This window comes from Pygocentrus nattereri, chromosome 4 (genome assembly GCF_015220715.1).
Source record: "Pygocentrus nattereri isolate fPygNat1 chromosome 4, fPygNat1.pri, whole genome shotgun sequence".
Classification (NCBI taxonomy): Eukaryota; Metazoa; Chordata; class Actinopteri; order Characiformes; family Serrasalmidae; genus Pygocentrus; species Pygocentrus nattereri.
This window is the reverse complement of record NC_051214.1, coordinates 46,898,631-46,924,907: the sequence shown is the minus strand read 5'-3', so window position 1 is coordinate 46,924,907 and position 26,277 is coordinate 46,898,631. Positions and strand designations below refer to the sequence as shown.

Here is a 26,277-nt window from a genome sequence, read left to right as displayed (position 1 = left end):
GTAAAAGCAAACATGTATACACATCTATATATTCAACATTTTGATATTTTTGGGACATTCATCTTTATAGCATGCTATCTTGAAGGCTTCCTAAAATAAGATGTGACATAAGAAATCCACCCCTCTGGCTATTTTTTGGCATCCCTGGGCTGGAAAGGGTCACTTTACTGTGCAAAAAAAGTCAGAGACCACCCTTCATGTATTTTATGTCTACCAGGTCTTCCAGGTGATCATTAGAAGACTTAAATTTTTTTTTTTTAATTCCTTTTTTTTCCTTTTACGTCCTCTGATTTTCTCCTTAATTAAGTGGATTATCTTACATCTAATCGCCTCAGAAATGTCTCCAGACAAATGAATAATAACTGTTTTGACTGCAAAAAAATTGTGGTTTCTAACTTTGCACAGTACTGCATATAAACAAACAAAAGTCATAAAGCTAGTAAAAACATACCAAATTTTCTCACCATCCCTACCTGGTAGCGCAAAGATAAGCTTTCGTGTACCATCCATGTCCAAAGTTGCAAATGTTGTGGGGAGACTATTTGGAAGAAAAAACACAAATCATATTGTCTACTGATTTTTACTGAGTTTTATTGTGCCTCTAAGCACCCATGCATCCATCCACTTACCCTGGTTTCATAAAGACACGTCCAAAATGGATCTGAGCATGGAGGTCAATATCAAGCACCTGCTTCAGGTAGTCCTGTCAAAACGGGCCAATTAACCATCCACGTTAACAATGATGGAATCATTCCCATAAAACACTCATAAAAATCTAGACAGCCACAGCATGACAGGCGAATCAATTTCATGAATTATTTATCACCATCTCTCACTGCTGTAGTAATCATCCTCTGAATTAAGAATCGGTCACTAGATGGCAGCATGGAGTCATGAGTGCAGCCTGGAAAGATGTTTCTAGGCCAGAAAGATGAATCTAGACTTCTCAAACACAGTGCTGGAGGGCCGCAGTGCTGCAGTTCAGTGTTTTCCCTGATTCAACACTTGATTCGCACTGATTCAACTCACCTGAATAACTACGCTTTGACTTGAACTGGGTGAGTTACAGCAGGGGAATGATTTAACTGTACTGAGCTGTCTCCCTCTGAGAATCTGAGCTCTAAGGTAGTTTCTTCTTTTGAGTCCTGGTTCCTCTCAGTTGATCTTCTTTATGCTCTTTATGCCAGTTTCTCAGTCTCAGTCTTGGCTCCTCTCACTGTTTCTTCCATATACTCATAGGGAGTCCCTCTTTTAGAGTTTTCCATCAAAGGGTTTTGCTCTTAGAGAGTGTATCAGTCTTGGTTCTAATCAGTGGTTCTTCCCCAAGCTCTTAGGATGTTTTTCCTCATGAGTGATGCTTTCTCTCATTGGTTCTTCCTAATGGTCTTAGGGTTTCTGACCTGACACTTTCCCTTATTGACCCTCTTAAGGCAGCAGCACACACATTTCTAAGTAAGCTGCTATGGGATGATAGCTGTTGTAAAAAACGTTACGTATATAAACCTGAACAGTCCCTGAACTGTCCCAAACTGAGGCCCCCAAACACTGCAGTTTGACAAGTTTCTGTCCATTTCTCCTTACTGTCTTCTAAAGTGAATAGCAAGATGATAAAACACTAAACCATATAGAAACAAACATCTGTATAAAACACAGTGAGGCCACACCTTCTCCCCCATGGACACGCCCCCTGAGGTTATGATGACGTCAGCACGGCTTATTCCTTCATTCAGGGCGTTCAGAAGGTCATCCGGGCTGTGGGGGGGGGGGTGACAGCATGACAACAGATAATATTACAATGAACTACTTCAAAGTTAGAGCTAGGCCTTCAGTTCAGGCCATAAATTTCAAAACTGGGCCAAAACCTGAAAAATCCTCACCTTTACAATGATGTCAATTTCTCCTAGCTAAAGTGTGTTTGCACTAAAGATAATGCTGGTGCACATTAACATATTGTGGTTGCTCTTGGTAAAGAATCCTGGCATAGAGCTGCCACCGCTGTTTTCCATTCCTAACAAAACTGAAAAACTGAAACCTGATTAGGATACAGCACATATTCACACTCAGCTGCATCTAGGACTTCTCGAAGGCCCAGAGTCTGACGAAGCCGGTTACATTTCAATCATAACATGAATGGTTGAAGTCCTACAATCCTGACCAATGGGGCACCACGCTGCTGTATCTAGAGACACCAAAACTTAAAGTGGAAGTCCATCAGTTTTTCACGTGGGTATGATGTAAAGAGAGTCATTCAGAGCGGTTTGGTGTGAAAAGCTCTGTTCTAGAGAAACTTACTGCACCAGAACTGTTCACAGTGGTGGTGATAGGAACCAGACGTCCATCTCTAAAAGCTCCCTCACAGAAAGTTATTACACAAAATTGTTATGCACACGTTGCCTGAAGCCTAAGACATTGTTTTACAGCAATTTTGAGATATGGTTCTGGTCTAAAACATCTTGTTAATCCACTTATGTTAATGCATTCATGGTGGTGCGATACATGCAGGGCGTTCTATGGCAAAATAGTCCAAAAGACAAACACATTTTTTCAGACTTATGACTATGTTATCTTCATCTACATTACATGTAAATCTCAGAAGACACGTGTAGGTTCACTGGTGGTTTTGGACAGTAAATAAACGGCTATATTTATGTTGTAGTCATGGCGACCCATGGTTCCTACCACCACCACTGTGAAGAAATCTGAGTATGTAAGATTTTCTACATTTTCTTATTTGTACTGATTTCACATCAAATCACTCTGAAGGACTTTGTTTACATCATAAAAACGGAATTATACCAAACCTTTGAAAAATTGGTGGAATTGTCCTTTAACAATAGAATAAGAGTAGATGGGCAATATTTGCAGATTATATATTAGATAAAAATCAACCAAAAATTACAGAAATATAGAAATATATGGTTCATTTTCCAGAAACACGTAGTTTTCCCGTCAGAAAAGGGACATTACTAAACAGTCAGCGCAGTCTGAACAGTGTGATAATTTACTAAATTCACACAGTGCTGATGTTCCCACACCAATTTATATGGTTTATGTTAACTACATTAGCCTTGTAGCTCCAGTGCAAAACTAAAAAAGCAAAAGACAGACACCAAACATACCTCGGCTAATCGATTACATTTTGGGTGACAGGAAAATTGTGTAAGTGAGATTTTTTTATCGCTTTAATTACAGAATCCTGTAAGCATCTGTTTCTGATTCAGTACTCTGGTATTCTTTTGCTTTGACTGGCTATATCTCTTTGTGCAAAGTGTAATGTGCACAATTAGAGTCTCACTTGTCTCCCACAATGCCGAGGTTGATGGTGGGGTATCCATGCTCCTGGATGGTGGCCAGCAGTGTGGAGCGGTTGGAGTCGCGGATCTTACCAGGGTGCAGGTCGTCCTCTGGGTTCAGGAGCTGAGAATCAAAAACACAGCCTGTCACGTGCCCCAGCCGAGGCAAGGCACAATTTTGTCAGCTTTAAATATTAAACATGGCTCTAAGGCTCTAAATGACATGATGTTACACTGAGGTATCATTCAAATCAGACTGGCACCATAAAACCCTGCGAGTGTGTTAGAAATGATTTTCTCTTATAAGTTTCTCCTGACCTGAGCCACATAATCAAGTTTCCAGTCTGAAACTGACCAAAGTTGTATTATTAGATCACTGACAAATAAAAAAAACAGTAATATAAAATAATGAGCTATTACAAAATAATCAGCTGTCCAAAACTGAACCGGCAGAATGCTGCTTTGACAAATTTATTAAAGATACTTCACTGTTCGCTCACTTTGTGGTGCTGATGAGATGTTAGCCTTTACATGTTTCATTTGACACTGTTTCTTTACATATATATTTCATACTGAGCACAGAAAATAAAAATACTTTACAAATAAATGAAACATTTTTTTTGCTGTTTTATTTTCCATGGCATTTTCTCACGAGCCTGAGCCATGCAGACCTCACTACTAAATTCTGTCAACAACACAAATGTGCAGCAGATTAAAAACTGTTTTAAATTAACAAAGAGGAGGAAGAACGTATAAGTATGTGTTTCCTAACCTCATTTCCTGTGGACATCACAGCCACTACGGGGAATTTGTGCACCTCTACCTCAGTGACCCCCACTGTGGCCAGCAGGCCGATCTCTGAGGGGCCCATATGTGTGCCTTTGGCCAACACACACTCGCCACGCTTTATATCATGACCAATGGGCCTGGGAGATTTAAAAAAACCCATTAAAATTCATGTTGACACCTACACTCCATCTCACACACACACACACACACACACACACACACACACACACACACACACACACACACACACACACACACACACACACACACTGTTTACCTGATGTCCTGTCCTGGACGTGCTTGCACAAGAATGCGCACTTCCAGCTCCTCTGTGCCCTGAAGTGCAGAATTTTTTATATTATTTAAAAATGCTCAGCATTGTGTGCCTTGTTTTGTATTCTACCCATTTAACGCTATTTTTCATGCAGTACAGTGAGCTTCAGTGGTAAAAAATGGCACAAGTACCTCAAGTCTAAAATTCTCAAATGAACATCATTGAACAACCTTATTATGACCAACAGCTGCCTAATTAATTCCTTTATATACCACCCCAATTCCAATGAAGTTGGGACATTGTGTAAAACATAAGTAAAAACAGAATACGATGATTTGTTAATTCTTTTCAACCTATATTCAATCAAATACACTACAAAGACAAGATATTTAATATTCAAACGGATAAACTTTATTGTTTTTTGCAAATATTTACTCATTTTGAATTGATACCTGCAACACGTTCCAAAGAAGTTGGGACAGGGGCGACAAAAGACGGGAAAAGTTGAGGAATGCTCAAAAAACACCTGTTTGGAACATTCCACAGGTGAACAGGTTAATTGGAAACAGGTGAGTGTCATGACTGGGTATAAAGGGAGCATCCCTGAAAGGCTCAGTCGTTCACAAGCAAGGACGGGCGAGGTTCACCACTTTGTGAACAACTGCGTGAGCAAATAGTCCAACAGTTTAAGAACAAAGGAATTTAGGGATTTCATCATCTACAGTCCATAATATCATCAAAAGATTCAGAGAACCTGGAGAAATCTCTGCAGGTAAGCGGCGAGGCAGAAAACCAACACTGAATGCCCGTGACCTTCGACCCCTCAGGCGGCGCTGCATTAAAAACCCACATCATTCTGTAACGGATATTCCCACATGGGCTCAGGAACACTTCAGAAAACCACTGTCAGTGAACTCAGTTCGTCGCTCCATCTACAAGTGCAGGTTAAAACTCTGCCATGCAAAGCGAAGCCAGATATCAACACCACCCAGAAACGCCGCCGGCTTCTCTGGGCCCGAGCTCATCTGAGATGGACTGACGTGAAGTGGAAAAGTGTCCTGTGGTCTGACGCGTCCACATTTCACACTGTTTTTGGAAATCATGGACGTCGTGTCCTCCGGGCCAAAGAGGAAAAGGACTGTCCGGATTGTTTTCAGCGCAAAGTTCTAAAGCCAGCATCTCTGATGGTGTGGGGGGGTGTTAGAGCCCATGGCAGGGGTAACCTGCACATCTGTGAAGGCCCCATTAACGCTGAAAGATACATACAGGTTTTGGAGCAACATCTGCTGCCGTCCAAGCAGCGTCTTTTTCAGGGACGTCCTGCTTATTTCAGCAAGACGATGCCGAGCCACATTCTGCACGTGTTACAACAGCGTGGCTTCGTAGTAAAAGAGTGCGGGTACTAGACTGACCTGCCTGCAGTCCAGACCGTCTCCCATTGAAAATGTGTGGCGCATTATGAAGCACAAAATACGACAGCGGAGCCCCCGGACTGCTGATCAACTGAAGCTGTACATCAAGCAGGAATGGGAAAGAATTCCACCTACAAAGCTTCAACAATCAGTGTCCTCAGTTCCCAAACGCTTATTGAGTGTTAAAAGGAAAGGTGATGTAACACAGTGGTAAACACGCCCCTGTCTCAACTTCTTTGGAACGTGTTGCAGGCATCAAATTCAAAATGAGTGAATATTTGCAAAAAACAAAGTTTATCAGTTTGAACATTAAATATCTCGTCTTTGTAGTGGATTCAATTGAATGTAGGTTGAAAAGGATTTGCAAATCATCGTATTCTGTTTTTATTTGTTTTACACAACGTCCCAACTTCATTGGAATTGGGGTTGTAGCAAGTTCAGTAGATGCTCTGCTTTTGTAATAAATAAGTTTATGTAAATGCTTTGCTATAGATAAAGAAATGGGTGTAGTTTAATCTTGGAAATAGGTGTAACATAACCATGGGAATAGTGTAACTATGAAAAACTAGCAAATTCATGGAAAGGATCTAACATAACTACGGAAATGGGTGTATTGTGTCCATACAAATGATTGTAGTTTAACCCTGTAAATGGGGGTAGGATAATAATGGAGATGGACTTTGCATAACTATGGAAATGGCTAAAGTGTTGCCATGGAAATGGATGTAGCGTAACCAAGGAAATGGCTATAGTGTAGCCATGGAAATGGCTGTAGTGAAACCTTTAAATTCGGTGTAGTGTAACCATGGAAATTGGTGAAGTGTAACCTTGGAAATGGGTCTTGTGTAACTATGGAAATAGTGTAACCATGGAATTGGACATAATGTTGCCATGAAGTTGGGTGTACTGTGGCCATGGAAATGGGTGTAGTGTAACCATGGAAACGGGTTTTGCCACTGTTGAAATGGGTGTCATGTAGCCATGAAAATGAGTGAATTGTAACCATGGAAACAGGTGTAGTGTGACTGAGAAAACTAGTGCAGTGTAACAGTGGAAATGGGTGTAGTGTAACCAGGGAAATGCAGCCCACGGATCCATATGCCTATCTATTTTATGTCACATAGGTGAAGCTTTATTTAAAAAAGTGATTACAATGATAAGTGTAGCTGCGTACTCACATCCTCAGACTCTCTCAGCAGCTCTGTATCCTCCACCTGTACCACAGCATCAGCACCACAGGGGATAGGAGCACCTGTCGTCACCCGCATCACCTGACCGGGCATCACTGTGTGTGTAGGCTAGGGGGGGTGGGGGGTGGGGGGTGTTCGGCAAAAACACACACATAAGCTTTATCACAGTTCAGTACAGTGCAACAACAAATACAGAATAGCCTATAAATGGTACAGTTGATGGTCAGTGTGCCGGCACTGTCACTGTTAGCCAAACATCCAAGTCTGCGACTGTTTTTCTTACAAAGCTTGTGTTTACTGATTGGATCACGAACTCTGAAATGCACAAAGGCATTCTGGATAGAAGTCTACAGACGTCGGCAAAGAAACTGCTCAGATCATGGTGATGTGTGTGTGTGTGAGAATGGTGCTGTGTGTGTTGAAGCACTGCAGCATTTAGAGACAGAACACTAGTGTGTGTGAATGTGGACACACCTGCTCTCCAGCCTGTGATTCTCCAATAATGAAACGATCACCAGGACCATCAGCAGCTAGTAAAGAAAAAGCACACAAAAAGTTAAAACTAAATACGCTAACTGCCAGAATCAGACTACACAATATTTTGTCTTTCATGATGTCCACTATGTCAGATTAGGCAACCACAGTGACAAACTCATGACGTTTCTTTGTTTTAGAGACTGGCAACACTACAAGTCTGACGCTGACTCGTTTCTGTGTGTCACGAAGAGGATAGTAAAAGCCATCTGTCCTTCAAAGAGAACTTGAGGTAACGACTGTGTTAACTTGAGGTTAACATATCGAGAGCATTGCACAAATGAAGCGAGCTACCAGGTCACTGTACATTTTGCTATGTTTTTCTTTGAAATAAAGGGTAGGTAGGGGTGCACTTTTCTGTTTGACCTGCTGCACTGTTGGACCTGTAGTGTAGTATGACATGTGCTCGTCCCCTGGACCCCAAAGATAGCCTTGAGGGCTAGCAGTAAGGCGGGGCCCAAACTTCGGGTGAAGAAGAAGCCTGGCAAGAAGAGGAGAGCCACGAGCGAGTGGCGGGCGGCGTTCGAATCCCATACACCAGTGAGGGATGTGAGTGACGGTGGGAGGAGGACGTCAGCTGCCAGAAAGGAGATGATGATGACGCCCACAAGAGGCATGAAAGCAGCGAGGCCACTTCAGTACACCTCATGTTCGATCCAGGCGGCTGAGATGTGGAGGGGGGGCAGCTGCCACTAACGTCCTCCTTGAGCCCAGGGTTGCGCATGACGTGCTACAATTAGCTAGTTAATATTATTTATAAAAGACTTTTCTTTGTTATTTTGGGCCTTGGGCTTCCCCGAAGTTATATTCCCTTTTTCTGTCTCCTTTATTTTAGTCTTATGTCTATATTAATTTTGGTGGCTGTATAAAAGTGTAGAGCACCAAATAAATTGGTGACTTAAATTGTACTATTGACATGTTTTTTTTTTTAGTTATCAATGAAATTCGTTTTTGTCCTGGTCCGGCAGCTAAGCGAGACTGCCCGCTTCCTCTTTGTTGTGTCTTGCCCAGAGGAGACATAACAAAAACATGCCATAAATACTTTTTCTTGTCTTTTTGGCCTCTGTCATGGTAAAGTCAGGGGTATTGTTGCCACAGCTCAATGAACCTTTCCTCTGTTTCATTGTTTCTCCTGGCAGCTGCAACAGGATCCAAAAAAAAAGAGAAATTCACACTTTTCGTCAGGGTGTCGTGGGGCGTGCCAGACACCACATCACTGTTCCTTCATTATGTAACACTACAAGACTCGTTCATCATTTCTGACAGCAAAAATTTGCCGGCTGCAACAAAACGTGTGAAAAAAGGGGCTGAATTTGTGTCGTCTGATCCTGGCACAACACAAAGCGCACATAAAGCAACGGTTCAACAAAAGTTTACACAGTTTCCAGCTTTCCCTCCCTCTCCCTAAATGTAGGCCCAATCCTATTTCTTATTTTTACCCCTACCCCTTATTCTGAAGCATCACCTTGCCTGGAACAGAGTCACAAGAGGAGGCAGTGGTTGGAAACTTCCCCTACCAAATTGAGCAACTCTCAAATAAGAAAAGACATTACTTTATAAACAGGCTGCTAGCAGCGCTCTGTTGCTGACCCTGCCAGTCTGCAATGATATCAGAGGAGGGTAAAGTTCAGCAACCTCACTGCTGGGCTTTAGTTACATTTAAGGGGGAGTGACAATCATTTATTATAATTCTTCAATGATATGAAGCTGAAATCAGCTGTTTACCGGCATCGTGTTTGAATTATACCATTCCACCTTTAATGGAGCAGCAGTTACATCCCGGAACTTCAGGCATCAGTACTGGCGGACTATTTAAGGTGGAACAGGAAATTTACCTAGCTAGCTATAGAGACTTCAGCATGCTATTAGCGATTATGCTCGTTATGAAGAAAAGGACCATAATACATTGAAATGACAAACTCAGTTTAGAGGGCCATAGCACTTCGCCCTATCCCTCTCAGCAAAAGATCTGGACACCCTATCCCAAGGCGTGAATTAAGACATGTTGGTGGCCCCTACGCACATTCATGTCTATGGCAGGTGAAAAACTCACACTCTCACAGCTGCAGTTACTGCTGTGATCAGAAAATGATGCTGAATATTGAAGTGAACATTTCCTCTCTTGTAGCTGCTGAAACAGGAACGCAGGGACCGGCAGGCACTTTAAACCCAGATTGAGGATCGGAAACGACTAAACTGTGTGAAAAATGCATTAGAAAAAATGGGTTTATAAAGGATAAAATAAGTAAAGCGGTTTAGGAGCACTGTGTATGACCCCGGTGCGAGAGCGTGCTCCTCTGGGGAACGGTATAATAAAGGAGTGAAGCGTTTGACATTCATCCCCTCAGAAGCGTTTTTAGACCCACTCTGTAGCAGGAATGAGTGATCCGCCGAATATGGAGCTCTGACATGAGAAGTGGAGCGTGAGCTAACGAGGTTTGTCATAATGCAGGGCAAACACTCTCACTCATCATGACTTAGCGTGACTGAGAGAGAGAGAGAGAGAGAGAGAGAGGAGAAGAGAGAGAAAAAGAGGAAGAAAATAGATAGAAAGAGGAAGATAGAATGAAAGATGAAGAGGAAAAGAGAGATGGAGAAAAGATGAGACAGACAGAAAGTGGTAGAGGAAAAGAGAAAGAGGAAGAAGGAGAGAGAGACAAAGAGGAAGAGGAAAAAAGAGAAGGATAGAAAAAAGGAGGGAGGGAGGAAAGGAGAAAGGCAGAGAGAGAGAGAGAGGAAGTTGATTAATATCCGTACGGATGTTGTGCTGAGGCTGCGGGACGATCAGGGTTAAAGAAGAGTGAATGCATGCCGACCTCCGTTTGTCTGGGTGAGGAGTTTCATTGAACTGTCTTACACTCTTACAAAATAAAAGTACTCGAGGCTTCATGGGGTATCAACCAATGAAAGAGCTGTATATTTGAGTGATTCCACTGTGATGTGAATCATGAGAACTGTGTTCTGAATGTGAGTTCAGGACATGATACACACCTCGTACAGCGTAGCCGTCCTTCACAGAGGCGGGAAAGGGAGGCAGGTTGTCTTTGGCATAAACGTCCTGAGCCAAAACTCGACCCATTCCATCTGAAAGAGAGACAGTGAGAGATCCTACAGTCGATTACTCATCTCACACAGGCAGCGTCTCGTCTTTCTCTCAGATGTTTTTACCCAGATCAAAACTAAAAAACTGCCCTTCCTGGTGCTCCCTAACCCTCAACACCATCATCTAGAAATACCGAAAGAAACAACTGGAAGGAAATAAAAAAAGAAAGAAAAAAGAAAGAAGGCATAAAAACCAAAATAATGAATTATTAGAAAGAAAGAAAGAAAGAATGATGGAAAAAAGAAACTGGAAAACAGAAACAGAGCTCAGATTAGAGGAGACAGAGTTCCGGAGAGAGAGAGACGAGGCTGGGAGACAAGGTGATGAGAGAGAGATGGCTGTAGATGAGAGACAGAAGCTGAGGGACTGGCTTATTAAGAGACAGAGCGGTTAAATATAGTCCCGGCTGTCTCTGCTCTCTCTGCTGATGTGTGTAGGTGTTCATAGATCAGCCTGGGAGCAGAAGACCATGATATCAGACTCTAAACAATCACTCACCCACAACATGCTTTGTTATAAATATATAAGTGCACGCTGCTGAATATGAAATCATAAATATTAAACAGATATGAAATAGCAAACGTCAGGCTCAATAAATCCTCAGAGGGCAGAGGAAGGCAATATTACAAATACAGTCTTCATTATGTCCTGTCACACTGTTTACGTCTACTGTAGCGTTGAAGTGAATTTACAGTTTACTTTAAGGGTGCAGCGATTTTAATACGTATCAAAAAATCATCCGAAACAGTGTTATGAAGTTAAATCAGTGTCACCCGAACCTGAACCTGAATTTGTGATTGTAATCCTGATTTTGTGACGCTGACCCTGAAATTGTGATGCTGAACCTGAATTCCTGATGCTTTTTCAGGTTAAAAAATTCAGGTTGTAAAATAAAGGTCTGGAAATTCAGGTAAACATTCAGAATATTTGGGAAGATTATAGAGTTGTAGTTGCATTGCAGATGCCCACAGTCTCTTCGGAGGGTCTCTCATTTATCATTTTTAGTGGAAACAACTGTCATGAGTGCGTTTACATGCACTTAATAATCTGATAACTGCTGAAAATCAGATTTATTATTTTTTTTTTAATCCCACCTCTGCATTTAACCCATCCGTGAAGTGAAACACCACATACACACTAATGAATACACACACACACACACACTAGGGGGCAGTGAGCACACCTGCCCAGAGCGGTGGGCAGCTCTGTCCACGGTGCCCGGGGAGCAGTTGGGGGTTAGGTGTCTTGCTCAAGGACACCTCAGTCATGGACTGGGGATTGAACCGGTGACCTTCCGGTCACAGGGCCAGTTCCCTAACCTCCAGCCCACGACTGCCCCTTTAGTCAGTGATCATTTAGTCAGTAATCCAATCTGTGTGTTTACATGCACTCGAGTAATCAGGTAATGAGGAAACACTGGGTCTAGATGAGTCAGTTAGTATCAGATTTCTGCTTTACAACCAGCCAGTAAACTCACAGAAGAAGGAAACATAATGTAAAACTCAAACTGAAAATATGAAAAATATTTAAATCCTTTACTCATTAAGCATGTAGTTGGTTTCAGCATCGCTAGTAAAGTATTTTGCTGCCATCTCACAACAATGCTGCTTACTTCCAGCACAACTATAACATTTTACTGCAAGATCTTTTTCAAAATAAAAGTTCTTATTTTTCACTTTGAAAAACTATATTATTTTCTGCAAAACGCCTAATTTCCAGACAGCCACATTAAAAATGAGCTTTACCTCTTTGGTCATTAAGGTATTTGACACTCAGGCACATCACCCCACTAAAATTCAGTTTAATGATTGTTCCTAAGCATGAGCAATTTCCTGTTTATATAGTAAAGTGACATGTAAAGCAAAAAAAATGGATTAAAAAGAAAATTAAAAGAAATTGAAAGGATAGGTGAAATGTGCCTAAGTGTCAAAGCGCTTAAGGATCAAAGGAAATAAAGTGAGGTCATTTGGCTGTCCAGATATGAGGCATTTAACTGAAAATAAACACTTTAAAAAAAAAAAAAACAAACAAACAAAAAAAAGGACTTTTTTATTTTGGAAAAAAAATGTATCTCAATAAAATGAAACAGTATTTCATATCAATAGCATGAAAAACATGTATTCTTTATAAATATTGACTTAAACATTCATTTACCTGTTATGAAGTGCTTATGTAAGATGTTATGAATGTGTTATGTACACACCCTTCAAGTGTTACTGGTATGTTTCACCTTGTAGCAGCTTTTCAGCAGTGAGCTCTGATGTGGAGCTGCCCCCTCTGTTTCTCACTGATTAGGCTGCCAATTAGGTTTACAGTCAGCGATGTATCTAGAACTTCCAAAACGTCTAGAGTGACACTTTTTCTCATAAAAATTGCTCCTCTCATTGGAAATCAAACCATGATTGGTTGATCTCTCTGTCACTTCATAATTTTGCTGATAGTTATACTGTAATCATATCAGGACTTCTTTGCGGCTCCTGATCAGTAGAATACCTCACTCTGCCATATGTACCTAGATACCGCAGAGAAAAACAATTCCTAATTGTCAGGATTGGCCCCTCCCAGTCCTGTCCATGTGCTTGTGTTGTGTTTACTTCCATGTGCTTGTTTTGGTTTTCAGTCCTGCGCTCTTGTTTCGTGACTCCACCTCTGATTGTCTCCACCTGTGTCTCCACCTGTCCCTCCTTTACCCTCATGTATTTAAGCCCTGTGTTTTCTCCTGATTGTCTTGCTGGTTTTTGTTTGATATGTTTGATTGTTTGTTTGTTTGTATGCTCTGTGGGAAGTATTTGAGCTTGTGTTTCGTGATTGTAGTTCGACACGTCTGTCCCTAATTCGATCCGTGTTGGCTTTATGAACCTGGACTGTCATGACCACGGCTCTGGATTTGCCCTCAGTAAAATGAGCTTATCTCAGCGTATATCTCACCGCCTCATCTCTCCTCGTTACACTAATTGGCCAGCTTTCCACAGGTCAGTTTTTGTTTCCTTGCAAAACTTTACAATGAATAAAAAATAACACTGTAATACATGCAGCGTTTAAATATAAATGTGATTCTACTGAATAAAGATGAACTAAAAATGACTAATTTAGTTCACAGAATTCCTCTGAGGGCCTGGAAGGCTTAGTAACTTTAAACATGGCACTCCCACTTCTGCCATCAGCAAATCAGTTTGTCCTGCTAGATCTGCCCCTGTCAGCTGTAAGTGTCTATCCTCTGTGGAATCACTCACTAAATAGGGTTTGGCAAATGCCAGGAAAATGACACCTGCCTGACTGTGCTAACTGTAAAGTTTGGTCAGGGAGGGATGATGCTATAGGATTGGCTTTCAGGAGTTGGCCTAGGCCCCTTAGTTCCAGTGAATGGAATGCAGACCAAGATATTTCGGACAATTGTATGCTTCCAACTTTGTGTGAACAGTTTGGGGAAGACCCTTTCTGTTACAGCATGACTGAGAACCAGGGCACAAAGCAAGGCCCATAAAGCCATGACTGGGCGAATTTGCTGTGGAAGAACTTGACTGGCCCTCACAGAGCACTGACCCCAACCCCATCACACACTTTTGGGGTGAACTAGAACGGTGATTGTGAGCCAGGCCCTCTGGTCCACCATCAGTGTCTGACCTCACAAATGCTCTTCTGTATGAATGGGCAAAAATTCCCAGAGACACACTTCAAAATCTTGTAGAAAGCTTTCCAGAAGAGTGGAATCTGGTATTTCTGCAAAGGGGGGACCAACTCCATATTAAATGCCTGTGGATTTGGAACGAGATGTCATAAAAGCTTCTGTAGGTATAATATGTGTTTGTCCCAAGACGTTTATTCTAGTAGTGTAGCAACAGTAACTAAGGGAGTCCAAATTTTGCAAGCGGTCAACGAGGATTGTGCTAACTGCAGCATATTTGCCTCAAATGGTGTGGAGCTGTTCAGTTTCTTTAACAGACTTACTTATGAGGTTTCTGACACCGTATGACTCAATGTTATCTATAAACACGGACCAAAGTGTCTTACATAGCTAAAGCCATCTGAATTTTGTCTGTGTTTTTGTTCAATGTATACCTCTGTAGTTGATAATCTCTGTGCCCAGCACTGGGGTCATTTCCAGCACAGTGATGAAGGCTTTATCCATGGAGGTCAGGGGGAAGGGGGACATACGGTGCCTCCGGGCAACCTTAGTGATGTCCACTGCACTGTGACCTACACACACACACACACACACACACACACAGGTAGAGGTGTTTGAGACATATGCATGTACCTGCTGTTTTTTATTCAATCATAACTTACACTTTAGATTGAGATGATATAAGCTAGGCACCAGAATCTGTTATGTCTCTAACATCTACCTCACAGAAAGTTCTTACATGAAATCATTATGAATATGCTGACTGATGCCCGAAACATTGTTTTGCTGTAGTTATGAGATGAGCTTTGGTCTTCAAATAGATTTCTTAAAATTATTCACAGTGCAGATATATATATACATACATACACATTTGTTTGGCATATAATGCATATGTGCTATATATATATATATCACATATACATTATATGCCAAACAATCACTAAAGAAAGCACTTTGTTTTGGATTTACCACTATTTCACCATCATTTCATTTGATTTTGGTTTAGTGTAATGGGTAACATCTCTGCTTTCTACACTATCCCTGCCTGCGTAAGAACCCTACACTATACCAGTAGTCCTTGGGCTAGACTCTCAACACTACCTTTGCTTACATGTGTAAAATGATCAAACTGTAAGTCTCTGGATAAGACACTGACATAAGTGGAGAAAGTGTGTGGAAAGTGCAGATTCAGACATTTTAGTCCAGACCGCACTTGTGTTTGTAAGTAGAGGAGGAGATATTTTGTTATGTTTGATTTTGATGAAAAGTTATTGCTGAATGTACAGTCTTGTTTAACGAAACATTTTTTGTCATTCAAACAAATCTAATTAAAGTCAGAACTTTAGACTCACAGTAAATAGAACATAGAAATCATTCATTACATAAATAATTATGTAATTAATCACGTAATTACATAAATACATTTAAATAGAACAGCACAGGGCTAAAAACCCACACAGACAAGTGACTTACTCGCCCGTAAAATATTTTCTTTGCTGCTGCATCGTGACTGCACCTGGAGAGAGAGAGAGACAGAGAGAGAGAGAGAGAAGGAGGCAAGGGAAAAGAGAAGGATAAGGAAAGAGAGAGAGAGAGAGAGAGAGAGAGAGAGAGGCAGGAGATAAAAGCGGTTAGTTTGAGAGCGGTTGGTCTCCTGTGACAATGCTCAGTGAAGAACGATGGAAAATGTCATGTCACACCATGAAGCCGAAAATACATCATCCAGGTTTGTGACTTGGAAACAGATATGGAGCCTAGATTCCTCTCACGATGGAGCGATGAGCAAAGAGGAACATTTAAATCTGATGGCCAAGCGGTGTAATTTACTAGCAGCTAATTCCTGCTCGTTAGCTGTTTTCCAAAGCGTAGCTGACATATTTCATCTGCCAACACGTCCTGCGTTTCCCTCAGAGAAACCTCCGCTGTAGTATGACATCAAATCGATACGCTCTCACTGCGCTCTCTCTGAAATAAAGCTGTGGACCTGCCAGTGAACTCTGACGCTCATTCAGGCATCAGAGAGGAAAGCAGACTCTACAGTAGACGCGAGAGCAGCTTTCATTCTGGTGTTTATAACAGCTAATATTACAGATGTGCTTGCGTGTGCAGTGTAGTCCATTAGTAACTGGACAGTGAGGGTTTGTGCTGCTTAAGCTCCTGTAAACTGCATCTAAAATGAACCATAACTATGAGGTTTAAGCACAGGAGGTCAGCTTTAAAGAGTTACAGGAGCCACCAGTTAACCTACATGTGTCTTCTGAATTTGCATATATAACGTTGATGGTAAAATAATGATAAATCAGAAAAAATATTTTCGTTTATTTATTATTTCCCTCACAATGCCTTGCGTGTCTCCACCATGAATGGATTTTAAAAGAACTTTTAAAGAGATTTTAAAGAGCTTTTAGAGGTGGACATCTGGTTCCTATCACCACCACTGCAAACATTTCTGACTCTAAGTTTTTCTAGAATGAAGCATTTCACACCAGACCACTCTGACTAGCTCTGTTTACATTTTCACCATTTAATTATGCAATTAAAAAAAAATAATCAGTGGAATTTCCTTTTAATTCAAGGAGATTCGTGTCTATATTGGCTTCAGTCAAAATAAAGCCAAGTAAAAGTATAAGGGCTGTAGAATTGCATCACTGCATGATCGCTGAGATGAATCTCTCTTAAGGCGGTGGATTATCTGCACTGGATCCGCAACGTTGGAATAATATTAGATAAAATATGCACTTGTTTTTGGCCTAAATGAAATTCTCTGGAACCTAAAAAGTTTAGTGTATTGTTTTTATTGTATATTCTGTCAATAAAGAATTCGATTTTTAGGGAAAAATGAAATAATAATCATTTACAGGTTGCAGTAAAACATAGCTCTGCTGATTGTTTTAACACAGTTCTACCAATAAATGGTCTTTAATGCAGCTAATGAAGCCTATATCTGCTAATTCTTTAACCTTTAATGCTGAAGTTTGGTGCACAGACTGCTGGTCACCGTAGCAGTGCAGACTAGCTATTAGCTAAGAAAAAGGTTTTAGATGAACATCAATAATTTGACGAATGGACTTATTTGCGGTGATACGAGATGGTTTTCTGATATGTTTAACCTGCAACGAGAAACTGTCAAACACAAAAAGTCACAAATCTGAAGTCAGCTTCATGTTTGCCAGCTTCACAAGGTGCAGCAGTTATACTCTGGCACCTCAGGCGCCGTTTAAGATGGAATGGGAAAATTTGAACAAAAAGCTGGCGAATGAGGAGCTGACTTCAGTAGAACATTAGGAGACATTTTACCAGAAACGGTTCCTGCCAGAGATGTGAGAAAAGCAGCTATAGCTGAGCTAAAGCATAAAGCACAGCAAAGTCTTTTTTTTTAGGCTATACTAGGACATGAACATATACTGGGACATATTTACAGCCAAGATGGTAAAATACACAATAAATGTTGTGGCTCCCAAATGGGTTTGACTTTTGTTATAAGGCGAAAATGGCTCTCCTTAACATTTGGGTTGCCTACCACTGACCTAAACTGGCAAATCTAATCGTGGTGATGCACTGCATTTGCTGAAGAATGGTAAATAAATGGAGGTCAGAGAGTTACATCCACATTAAAAATGTCAATTTTAATCAATTTTACGAATTTTAATTCGTCCAATTAGTTATGACCACCCCAAATGGGGCTGTGTGCTTTAACGTCAGTCATCGTTTCATTTCAGATGTGCAGCTGTATAGAGACGAAACGACATCTGTGTCACTGTTGGATTGCTCATGGACTTCACTGCACGTATGAATTTGTCCTTAGCGTTTAAATCTCCCACAACAACCCAAACAGCATGACTGCTCATGTGGGCACACTGCACACTCTTCGTATGCTTCATATTTTGATTATGGGCTGTAAACTGTGCGGGTTTGTGTGTTTCTGCATCTCTAAAACGTGATCTCACTCTGATCACTCACCCTGACCCTCATTTATCTTTCCAGCTTAAGCTGATCTTCACTGACCGACTGTCCTCAAGAGTGTGGGGACACCAAGCTGGTCAGACGGGTTTAATACAATTGGTCATGTTTATTATTTTGTAGATATAATAATATCTTTGATATTTGTCCTTTCTCTCTGCAGAACCTGTAAAACTGAAGGCCTTCGTTCTTCGTGATGTCAGCACTCATCAGCATTCATATGTTTACGTTATTATTGTTTTAAGCCACATTTAAGCCAGTAGATTTGAATGGTCTTACTGGCCAATTATCACGTACATATCTGCTGATAACCGATACATACATTAATATTTATAAAATGTTTATACAACGTTTTTCCGATATATGATTCCAATATAATCGTGCATCCTTACACATCCTAAATATTATCCGCAGCCCTGATCTTCACTCTGAGGAGGACATTTTGACAAATATAAGGCTGAGTGTTGAAGATAAATCCACACAGAATCAGCCTACAGCCGTGTTATGATCACCACACTCATACAGGTATCAAGAAGTAACAGTAAGAGAAGTCAGATTTCAAAAGAAAGCGAGGTGTCCCCAAACTTTTGACTTTGCCCCTCTCTCCCTCTCTCTCTCTCTCTCTCTCTCTCTCTCTCTCTCTCTCTGCTGAGGGATTAGATAAGAGGGTGTGTGCATGTATGCGGGTCACCCTGTCTCTGCATCCTAAACCATTCCTGAAGACAACATACAGCACAGCGACTCTGCCAGACAGCCGGGAAAAAGAGAGGCGGATGAGATAGAGGAAAAGAGAGGGAGGGAGAGATGGATTGACGTGGTTGTGGGCAAAAAAAAGTGCTGTCAAAAGACCACACACACACTCACACACACACACACACACACACACACACACACACACACACACTGTATCTACAGCAAGTGGAGGACAACTTAAAACGAGAAGAGAGTGAGAGAGAGAGAAAGGGATACTACTGCAGCAGTATATACATACGCAGGACAGCCACTGAAACCGAGCAAACCACAAAGCTGATGGAGACAAAGCGAGGAAGATGAGGAAGAAAGTTAATGAGGAAGAAAGAAAGAAAGAAAGAAGGAATAAACTAATGAACAGAGCAGGAGAATGAAGAGTGGAATAGAGAGGAAGAAGAGGAGACTGCTCTGAACTCCTCCGAAACGGGAAAGACAATTGTGTTTATTTATAGAGCAATTTTCACTTTTAGTACAAAACTACGTAAGAAGAACATTACGATGTACGCAAAAGCAACAATAAGCTAAATAACCGTACAAGTCTGAATGATAAATATGCTCTTATTCTGGATTAAAAATGTCAAAGCCTAAAGTGCACTATTTAAGATTCTCTATCTTAAAGTGAAATTTCAAATTTTCTGCATAATTAAATGGTTCATATGTAAACAGAGTCATTCAGAGTGGTCTGGTATGAAACGCTCGGTTCTAGAGAAACGTACAGAGTCAGAACTGTTCACAGTGGTGGTGATAGGAACCAGACGTCCACCTCTAAAAACTCCCTCACAGAAAGTTATTACTTGGAATGTTTATGAATACTCTGCTTAATGTCTGAGACATTGTTTTATGATAGTTTTGTGATAAAGTTTTTGTTTAAAATTTGTTTTAAGTGATTTGTTTTAATCCATCACCGGTGGACGGATTCATGCAGGGTGTTGTGAGGCAAAATAGTCCCCAAAGAAAACGTATTATTTCTGATTTTCCATTGTTTTATCATCAACTCAGAAGGCACATGTAGGTTCACTGGTGGTTTTGGATAGTAATGGATAGTGTTGTAGTCATGGTGACCCCTGGTTCCTGTTACCACCTCTAGCATCTGAACCATTTCACGCCAAACCACTCAGAATCACTCTGTTTACATCTCAAATGCTGAATTATGAAGATATTTAGAAAATTTAGTGTCATATTATTCTGTGTCTCACTGCAAAGTTTAGGGAAAAATCTATTAAAAAATTGAAGTTAAATGCCAATAACACGGGGCATTTATTACCTAAAGTGATTCCAGAACATTGAAATACACGATTTTGAAAGGTAGGTGGTGAATCATGATGAGGAATGAGTAAAAGATGATGGCAGACACCTAAAAGGAAACGGAAAACAACAGAAAAGGAGAGAGTGAAGGAACAGCAGAAAGCAAGCGAAGAGCACGACCTCCACACGCAGAAAGAGAGAGAGAGAGAGAGAGAGGAGAAAAGGAGAGAAAGAGAGAGGGACAGAGCGAGAGTCTTGCATGTGGAGTGGGCTCGTGAGGGCTTGGGGATAGTTACTCGTGAGCTGAAGGTCCTATGGCTCCTTCGATCATCTTTAAGCACCTCCAACCTACACTGGAGCTACAGTGGAGACAAAGTCATCAAGCGTCAGTCCATCAGTCCCAAGCAAACGAAGGAAAAGAGACGCATGGCAAACAGAAGCAACGTAACGTCAGCGTGAGGCAACGCAAAAGACGGCTCACAGCAAAATGAGGGAGAGAGAGAGAGAGAGAGAGAGAGAGAGGGAGAGAGAGAGGGAGAGAGAGAGAGGTAGAGAGAGAGAGAGAGAGAGAGAGAGAGAGAGAGAGAGAGATAGTGAGAGAGAGAGAGAGAGAGAGAGAGGGAGAGAGAGAGGGAGAGAGAGAGAGAGAGGTAGAGAGAGAGAGAGAGAGAGAGAGAGAGAGAGAGAGAGAGAGAGAGAGAGAGAGAGAGAGAGAGAGAGAGTAAGAAGGATAATGTTAGGCAGGACTTTACTTTGAGGTGTAAAACAATGTCCTTCAAATTCAGAGTATAGCAAACTTACCGGTTACAGCAGAAGAATGGAGGCCATATTACTGAACATACTGTCTAAGGATTTTTTAGTGTTTTTTTGTTTTATTATTCTATTATAACTATGGTTTATCTATAAGACACAAAGATTGCATTCATTTTATGAGTTGTTTACTGTGTTGAAGCAGAGACACCAGAAAGTAAAGCTTTGTAGAAAGTTCTGTAGCTGGTATGAACAAATATAGATTAAATGGAGTGGACAGAAAGAGAGAGAGAGAGAGAGAGAGAGAGAGAGAGAGAGAGAGAGAGAGAGAGAGAGAGAGCGAGCATGTTAGAGAAAGAGAGAGAGAATGTTAGAGAAAGAGAGAGAGAATGTTAGAGAAACAGAAAGAACGAACAAAGAGAATGTTAGAGGAAGAGAGACAGAATGAAAAAGAGAGAATGAAAAGAGAGAGAGAGTACGCAAGAGATGGGAGAGAGTAGAATGCATGAGAGAGAGGCAAACAAAGAAATGAGAGAGAGAATAAGAGAGAGAGAGTGTTATAGAGAGGGTGATAGAGAGAAAAAGAGAGCTGAAAGAGAAAAGAGAAAACAAAGAGAATATTAGAGAATACACAGAGAGAGGAGAGAGAGTAGAATGTGAGAGATCGAATGAGAGAGAGAGAGAGAGAGAGAGAGAGAGAGAGACATAGAGAGAGTGAGGAGAGTGTTAATGGTGAGTTTAGCTTTAGCAGGCAGCTGAAGCACACAGACTGTCCCACAGTGATTCCCAAAGCACAACAAACACTTCACAAAGAGAAGCTAACCTGGAAAATCCTGATGAACAAACCTGCCTTTTACCTGATAAATGAGTTTACCTGCCTTTTCATATCAGATACAGTTTGAGGAGAACAGTGAGATGGAAACAGACTGACGGTCCATAATATTCACATTGGGATCAGTTCAGAACTGTACGGATACTGATTCCCTAAAGGGACCTTATATGTGAACTCCAGGAGTCCACCTGGCCAAGGTCCCTTTAAGAGCTCAGTATTAAAGTGAGAGGTGCGATTCGGTAAATCCATCATCAGAGGTCGCAGAGTTATCATTTTCAAACAGAGAAATATGAAGAAATGAGGATGGACTGAGAATGAGGAAGATGGAGAGAAGAATGGAGGAAGCAGAGCAAAGCTGCTGGTCACACATGCACACACACACACACACACACACACACACACACACACACACACAGAATCCTTCATATACATACTCAACATCACATTCACACTTAAAGGGCCCATATAATGGGAAAACAATTGTAGCTTTATTAAATAAATAAATCATTTAATTCATTTGCACAGTCCACATATGGAAACTATGCAGCACAGTTTTAAATGTTTTGTTTTTGTGATGTCACAAAATCTAACACATTCAAATTTTTACCACCTATTTAGTCCATGTCTGACTAACCTTCCAATTCATGCTGATGTTATAAAGAGGCTGTTTCAGCTCAGACGTCTTTTTGAATGAAGCACAATTCAGAGCAGCTAATCAGAACAGATCCATTTGCGTATATCAGTCTTAAAGGCACAGCAACGAAAACTGGATGATTAATTCTAAGGGGGAAAGAAAGGTTGTTGACCTAAAATGTACAATGTAGGCCCTTTAAATACTTCTTTCTATACGCACAGAGCACGCACACACACACACACACACACACACACACACACACACACACACACACACACACATTTGTATTTCTATACCTTGGAGGACCAATTGTGCAGAAACAAATCTTTAGCTTTTGACAGTCCTTTTAACTAGGGGTGGGTGATATGGCAAAAATAACATCATGATACATCACAACATTCTCACTATTCAGTATTTCATTTTTCTTATAGTTGACCAGAAAAAAAAATAGTCGTGCCGCATGAAAAAAAAAAACCTAGTTAAAAAACTTTGATTACATCAGTTTTTATTTAACATTTCACTACTGTGCTTCATTATATCTAATTAAACAGGTCTAATTAAGCTCCTCTGCCTGTACTGAAACGTAGTTGGACGATATGTTGGGAAAACATACACATTACACCTGCAAACATCAAAGAGCTATAAGCCTCTATATTCACAGTAAAGTTCATATATATTTCTTTCAAATTTCTGCATAATTCAGTGGCTGAGATGTAAACAAAGCTGTTCAGAGTGGTGAAATGGTTTACTGTGGAGAAACTCATTTTATTTATTACCATCCAAAATTAGCACGGAACCTTCTGCTGTGCTCTTGTATGTAAGGGTTGAGGGTGGTACAATATGGGTAAATCTGAATTCCCTATGGGTGAAGCATCTCTCCAACAAGAATGCATGTTAAAAGTACATTTTGGGCCAAAATCTTCTCTCATAACTATTGTAATATGTCTCAGACATTAAAGCAGAGGGAGCTTGCCAGACATCTGGTTCCTAACAATCCTAACTTGATTGATCGATCGATTGATTCTTTTATTGCCACATGTCGATGTTAAATGTATCCAGTGCATCAAAATGTATTTCAGCGCTGTTGTAGCACAATACACATAAACATAGGACATGACACATGTACAGTAAACAATATACAATACAATACACATTATAAAGCATTTAGTATAAGTCAGGGGTTGGCAACATGCGACTCTGGAGCCACACGGGGCTCTTATACTGCCCTGTTGTGGCTCCACAGTAGAATTTGATTTTTAGGAAAAAAAATAATCCTCCTATCTGTAACCTTTATAAATACAATACAAATATATATACCGCTGCTGTCGGGACAAAACCTCGTATCTCCATTTTTGTCATTTTTCAGGTTTTGACATAATTTGCAAATGCCTGTTGCTCCTTACATTGTGGGTAAATTCCATGATGAATGGACTGAAAGAAATGACACAAAATGACTTGGAAAAACAGCGGGTTCCACTGACTTACATGAAAAGTAAAGGAGGTTTTTTGCTTCTCTTCTAAAGTTACCATTTTGGAGATGCAAGGTTTTGTTCCAACACCTCGTATCTCCATTTTCGTCGTTTTGCAGTTTTTGACATAATTTGAAAATACCTGTTACCCTTTAAATTGTACCAAAACATCATGATGAATGGACCAAAAGAAACGGCCCAAAATGACTTGGAAAAAATTCTGGTTCCATTGGCTTACAGGTAAAGTGGGTTTTTTCCTTCTGCTGTAAAGTTAGAATTATGGAGATACAAGGTTTTCTTCCAACAACAGCGATATGTATGTATATATATATATATATATATATATATATATATATATATATATATATATACATACACAATATATATATTTATAACAAATACATTTTAGCCATTTTCATACATTGTAAAAATATATTTGATAAGTACATTTGCAATATATTTTTTTGTGTAGACTTGGTTTCTCTAGAATGGAGCATTTTACATTATACCACTGTGAATGACTCTGCTCACATCTTAATCATTGAATTATGCAGAATTTTTTAAAAATCTGTGGAATTGTCCTTTAACTGTGGTCCATGTCGGAGTGATCATGGTCATTTTAACTGTATACACAACACTACATTTTCTGTTTTGGTGAATAGCCAGCCATCCTATAAGGACATTTAAGCTTAGACTGTAAGGGGTGATGCATTACTCTAAGGGCCTGCAGGGGGTCTGTAAGGATCTGTATAAGAGTGCACAATTCCTCACTCATCTAACTACACATTAGCCTCACAGAAGATACAGAGCAGTTCATAGTAAGCCCCATTCACACTTCATATTAACCCGATCTGATCGTAAGTGGACAGTGCTGAGTACAGGTGTGAACAGTGCAGTGCGTCACAGACACCTTGTGATCTGATCAGGGATGTATATATCATTTACAGTGTGATGTGGCGAAGGACCTTAATCAGTTGCATGATCACAGCAGAGATGAAAGCAGCTGAGCAGCTTCCATAATTGATAGTTACCCTAATGGTATGGAATTGAATTTCACCGTAAAGCATAATTGATGCTTTAGTGATGAGGGCTGTCTGATGACGTCTCGTAATCGGGGTGGCCAGATGTGTGGCCAGATGTGTGGCCGTGCTTCATTCCGGGATGGCCACCTCTGGCCACCCCTTGGCTACATCTCTGGGTTCCTGTGGTTGGAACGTTTGTAGCAGCCCTTTCATTTACACAAACGTTGGCTTTTCTCTAATAACAAACGGAGAGGTTTTACTGATGTAGTAAAAGTAGGTGGTGCCCATCCTTTGGTCCCTGGAGACATCTTCGGAACACCAGGTGTGAATGGCTACACGCCTAGTTGTCCACTTATAATCAGATCACTCAAAAAGGATGTTAAAACCAAGTGTGAACAGGGCTGAAGTTACTGAATTATCAGTGTAAGATTAAGAACCGGACATTAAGACAGCAGTTTAAATGGCTCGTCTTTCACGATGGCAAACAGACGCCTGGATGAATCCAATTTGGTGTTTGTGCTGCTAAGACAATTGAAAATGCATGCTAAAGAGTGTTTTATCACAAAGCAGCTGTAGATTTTTCTGAATGTTGGGTCAGTTCTGAGTCCCATCAGGGGCGATTAATTCCAACATCAGACTTGCAGATGCCTCCTTGATCTTTCAGGAGAAGAACGTAAGAGATCAAAAAGCCGATAATGAGGGGAGCTTGCTGAGCTCAGCACAAACACCACCCATCCAGCACGTTACACACAAAACAGTGGGAGTTTATCCTCCAGCCTGCATGAACATCCACACAGGAGAGTGACAGACACGAGAATACTTCTTCATGTGATTAAAATATATTATAATGCATTGTGAATCAGTAATGTGACATGGGCCTGCATTATTCTGACCCAAATCATTTCCTTTTGTTGGATTACACAACGATCTTGATCAATCTAAACCCCCAAAGAAACTCAGCTGGAATTGATATTGGCCGGATGCTCACAGAATGCTGTAAAAATCACTGTGGTTAGAGCCTTATTTTCATATAGCAGCCTTTTGCAGTGTCAGCACTGCTAAGATCAATATTGTGCTGTCTTTCTCTGGCTTTACTACATTTTCGTCCTGACACTGTACAAACACACGCGCACACACACACACACACACACACACACACACACACACACACACACACACACACACACACACACACACACACACAAAACATACGTATGTATAAAAACAAAAGAACATGAATGGGATTGATGGGTGGGAGACTAGCAGCAAGCAAAGAGGACAGGATCTACTCTTTATACAGTGTCTTAACAGCATGCTGCCAGCAGGGGGCGCTCTGAGAGGCCTGAGACTTTCTGTACAATCTTTCTGCGTCTGAAGAGCTGGAATGGACTGCAC

The 26,277-nt window shown here is 40.8% G+C and overlaps 1 protein-coding gene across 12 annotated transcripts in view; it reads right to left on the bottom strand.

Annotated features, from left to right (window-relative positions):
* The window catches only part of gphnb (gephyrin b), a 176,914-nt gene that overhangs the window by 7,025 nt on the left and 143,612 nt on the right, over window positions 1-26,277 (bottom strand). For 4 of the 12 annotated variants that reach the window (XM_037537937.1, XM_037537939.1, XM_037537942.1 and 1 more), the window contains 12 exons: window positions 20,472-20,534; window positions 15,694-15,736; window positions 14,655-14,792; window positions 10,484-10,600; window positions 7,433-7,488; window positions 6,947-7,066; window positions 4,360-4,418; window positions 4,066-4,219; window positions 3,296-3,417; window positions 1,665-1,752; window positions 630-703; window positions 465-538 (listed from right to left, as the gene is read on the bottom strand). In XM_037537937.1, the coding sequence (XP_037393834.1) occupies window positions 465-538; window positions 630-703; window positions 1,665-1,752; window positions 3,296-3,417; window positions 4,066-4,219; window positions 4,360-4,418; window positions 6,947-7,066; window positions 7,433-7,488; window positions 10,484-10,600; window positions 14,655-14,792; window positions 15,694-15,736; window positions 20,472-20,534 (1,108 nt within the window). The remainder of the gene's footprint in view (window positions 1-464; window positions 539-629; window positions 704-1,664; window positions 1,753-3,295; window positions 3,418-4,065; window positions 4,220-4,359; window positions 4,419-6,946; window positions 7,067-7,432; window positions 7,489-10,483; window positions 10,601-14,654; window positions 14,793-15,693; window positions 15,737-20,471; window positions 20,535-26,277) is intronic. The other 8 variants (XM_037537940.1, XM_037537941.1, XM_037537944.1 and 5 more) reach the window with 5 other exon arrangements.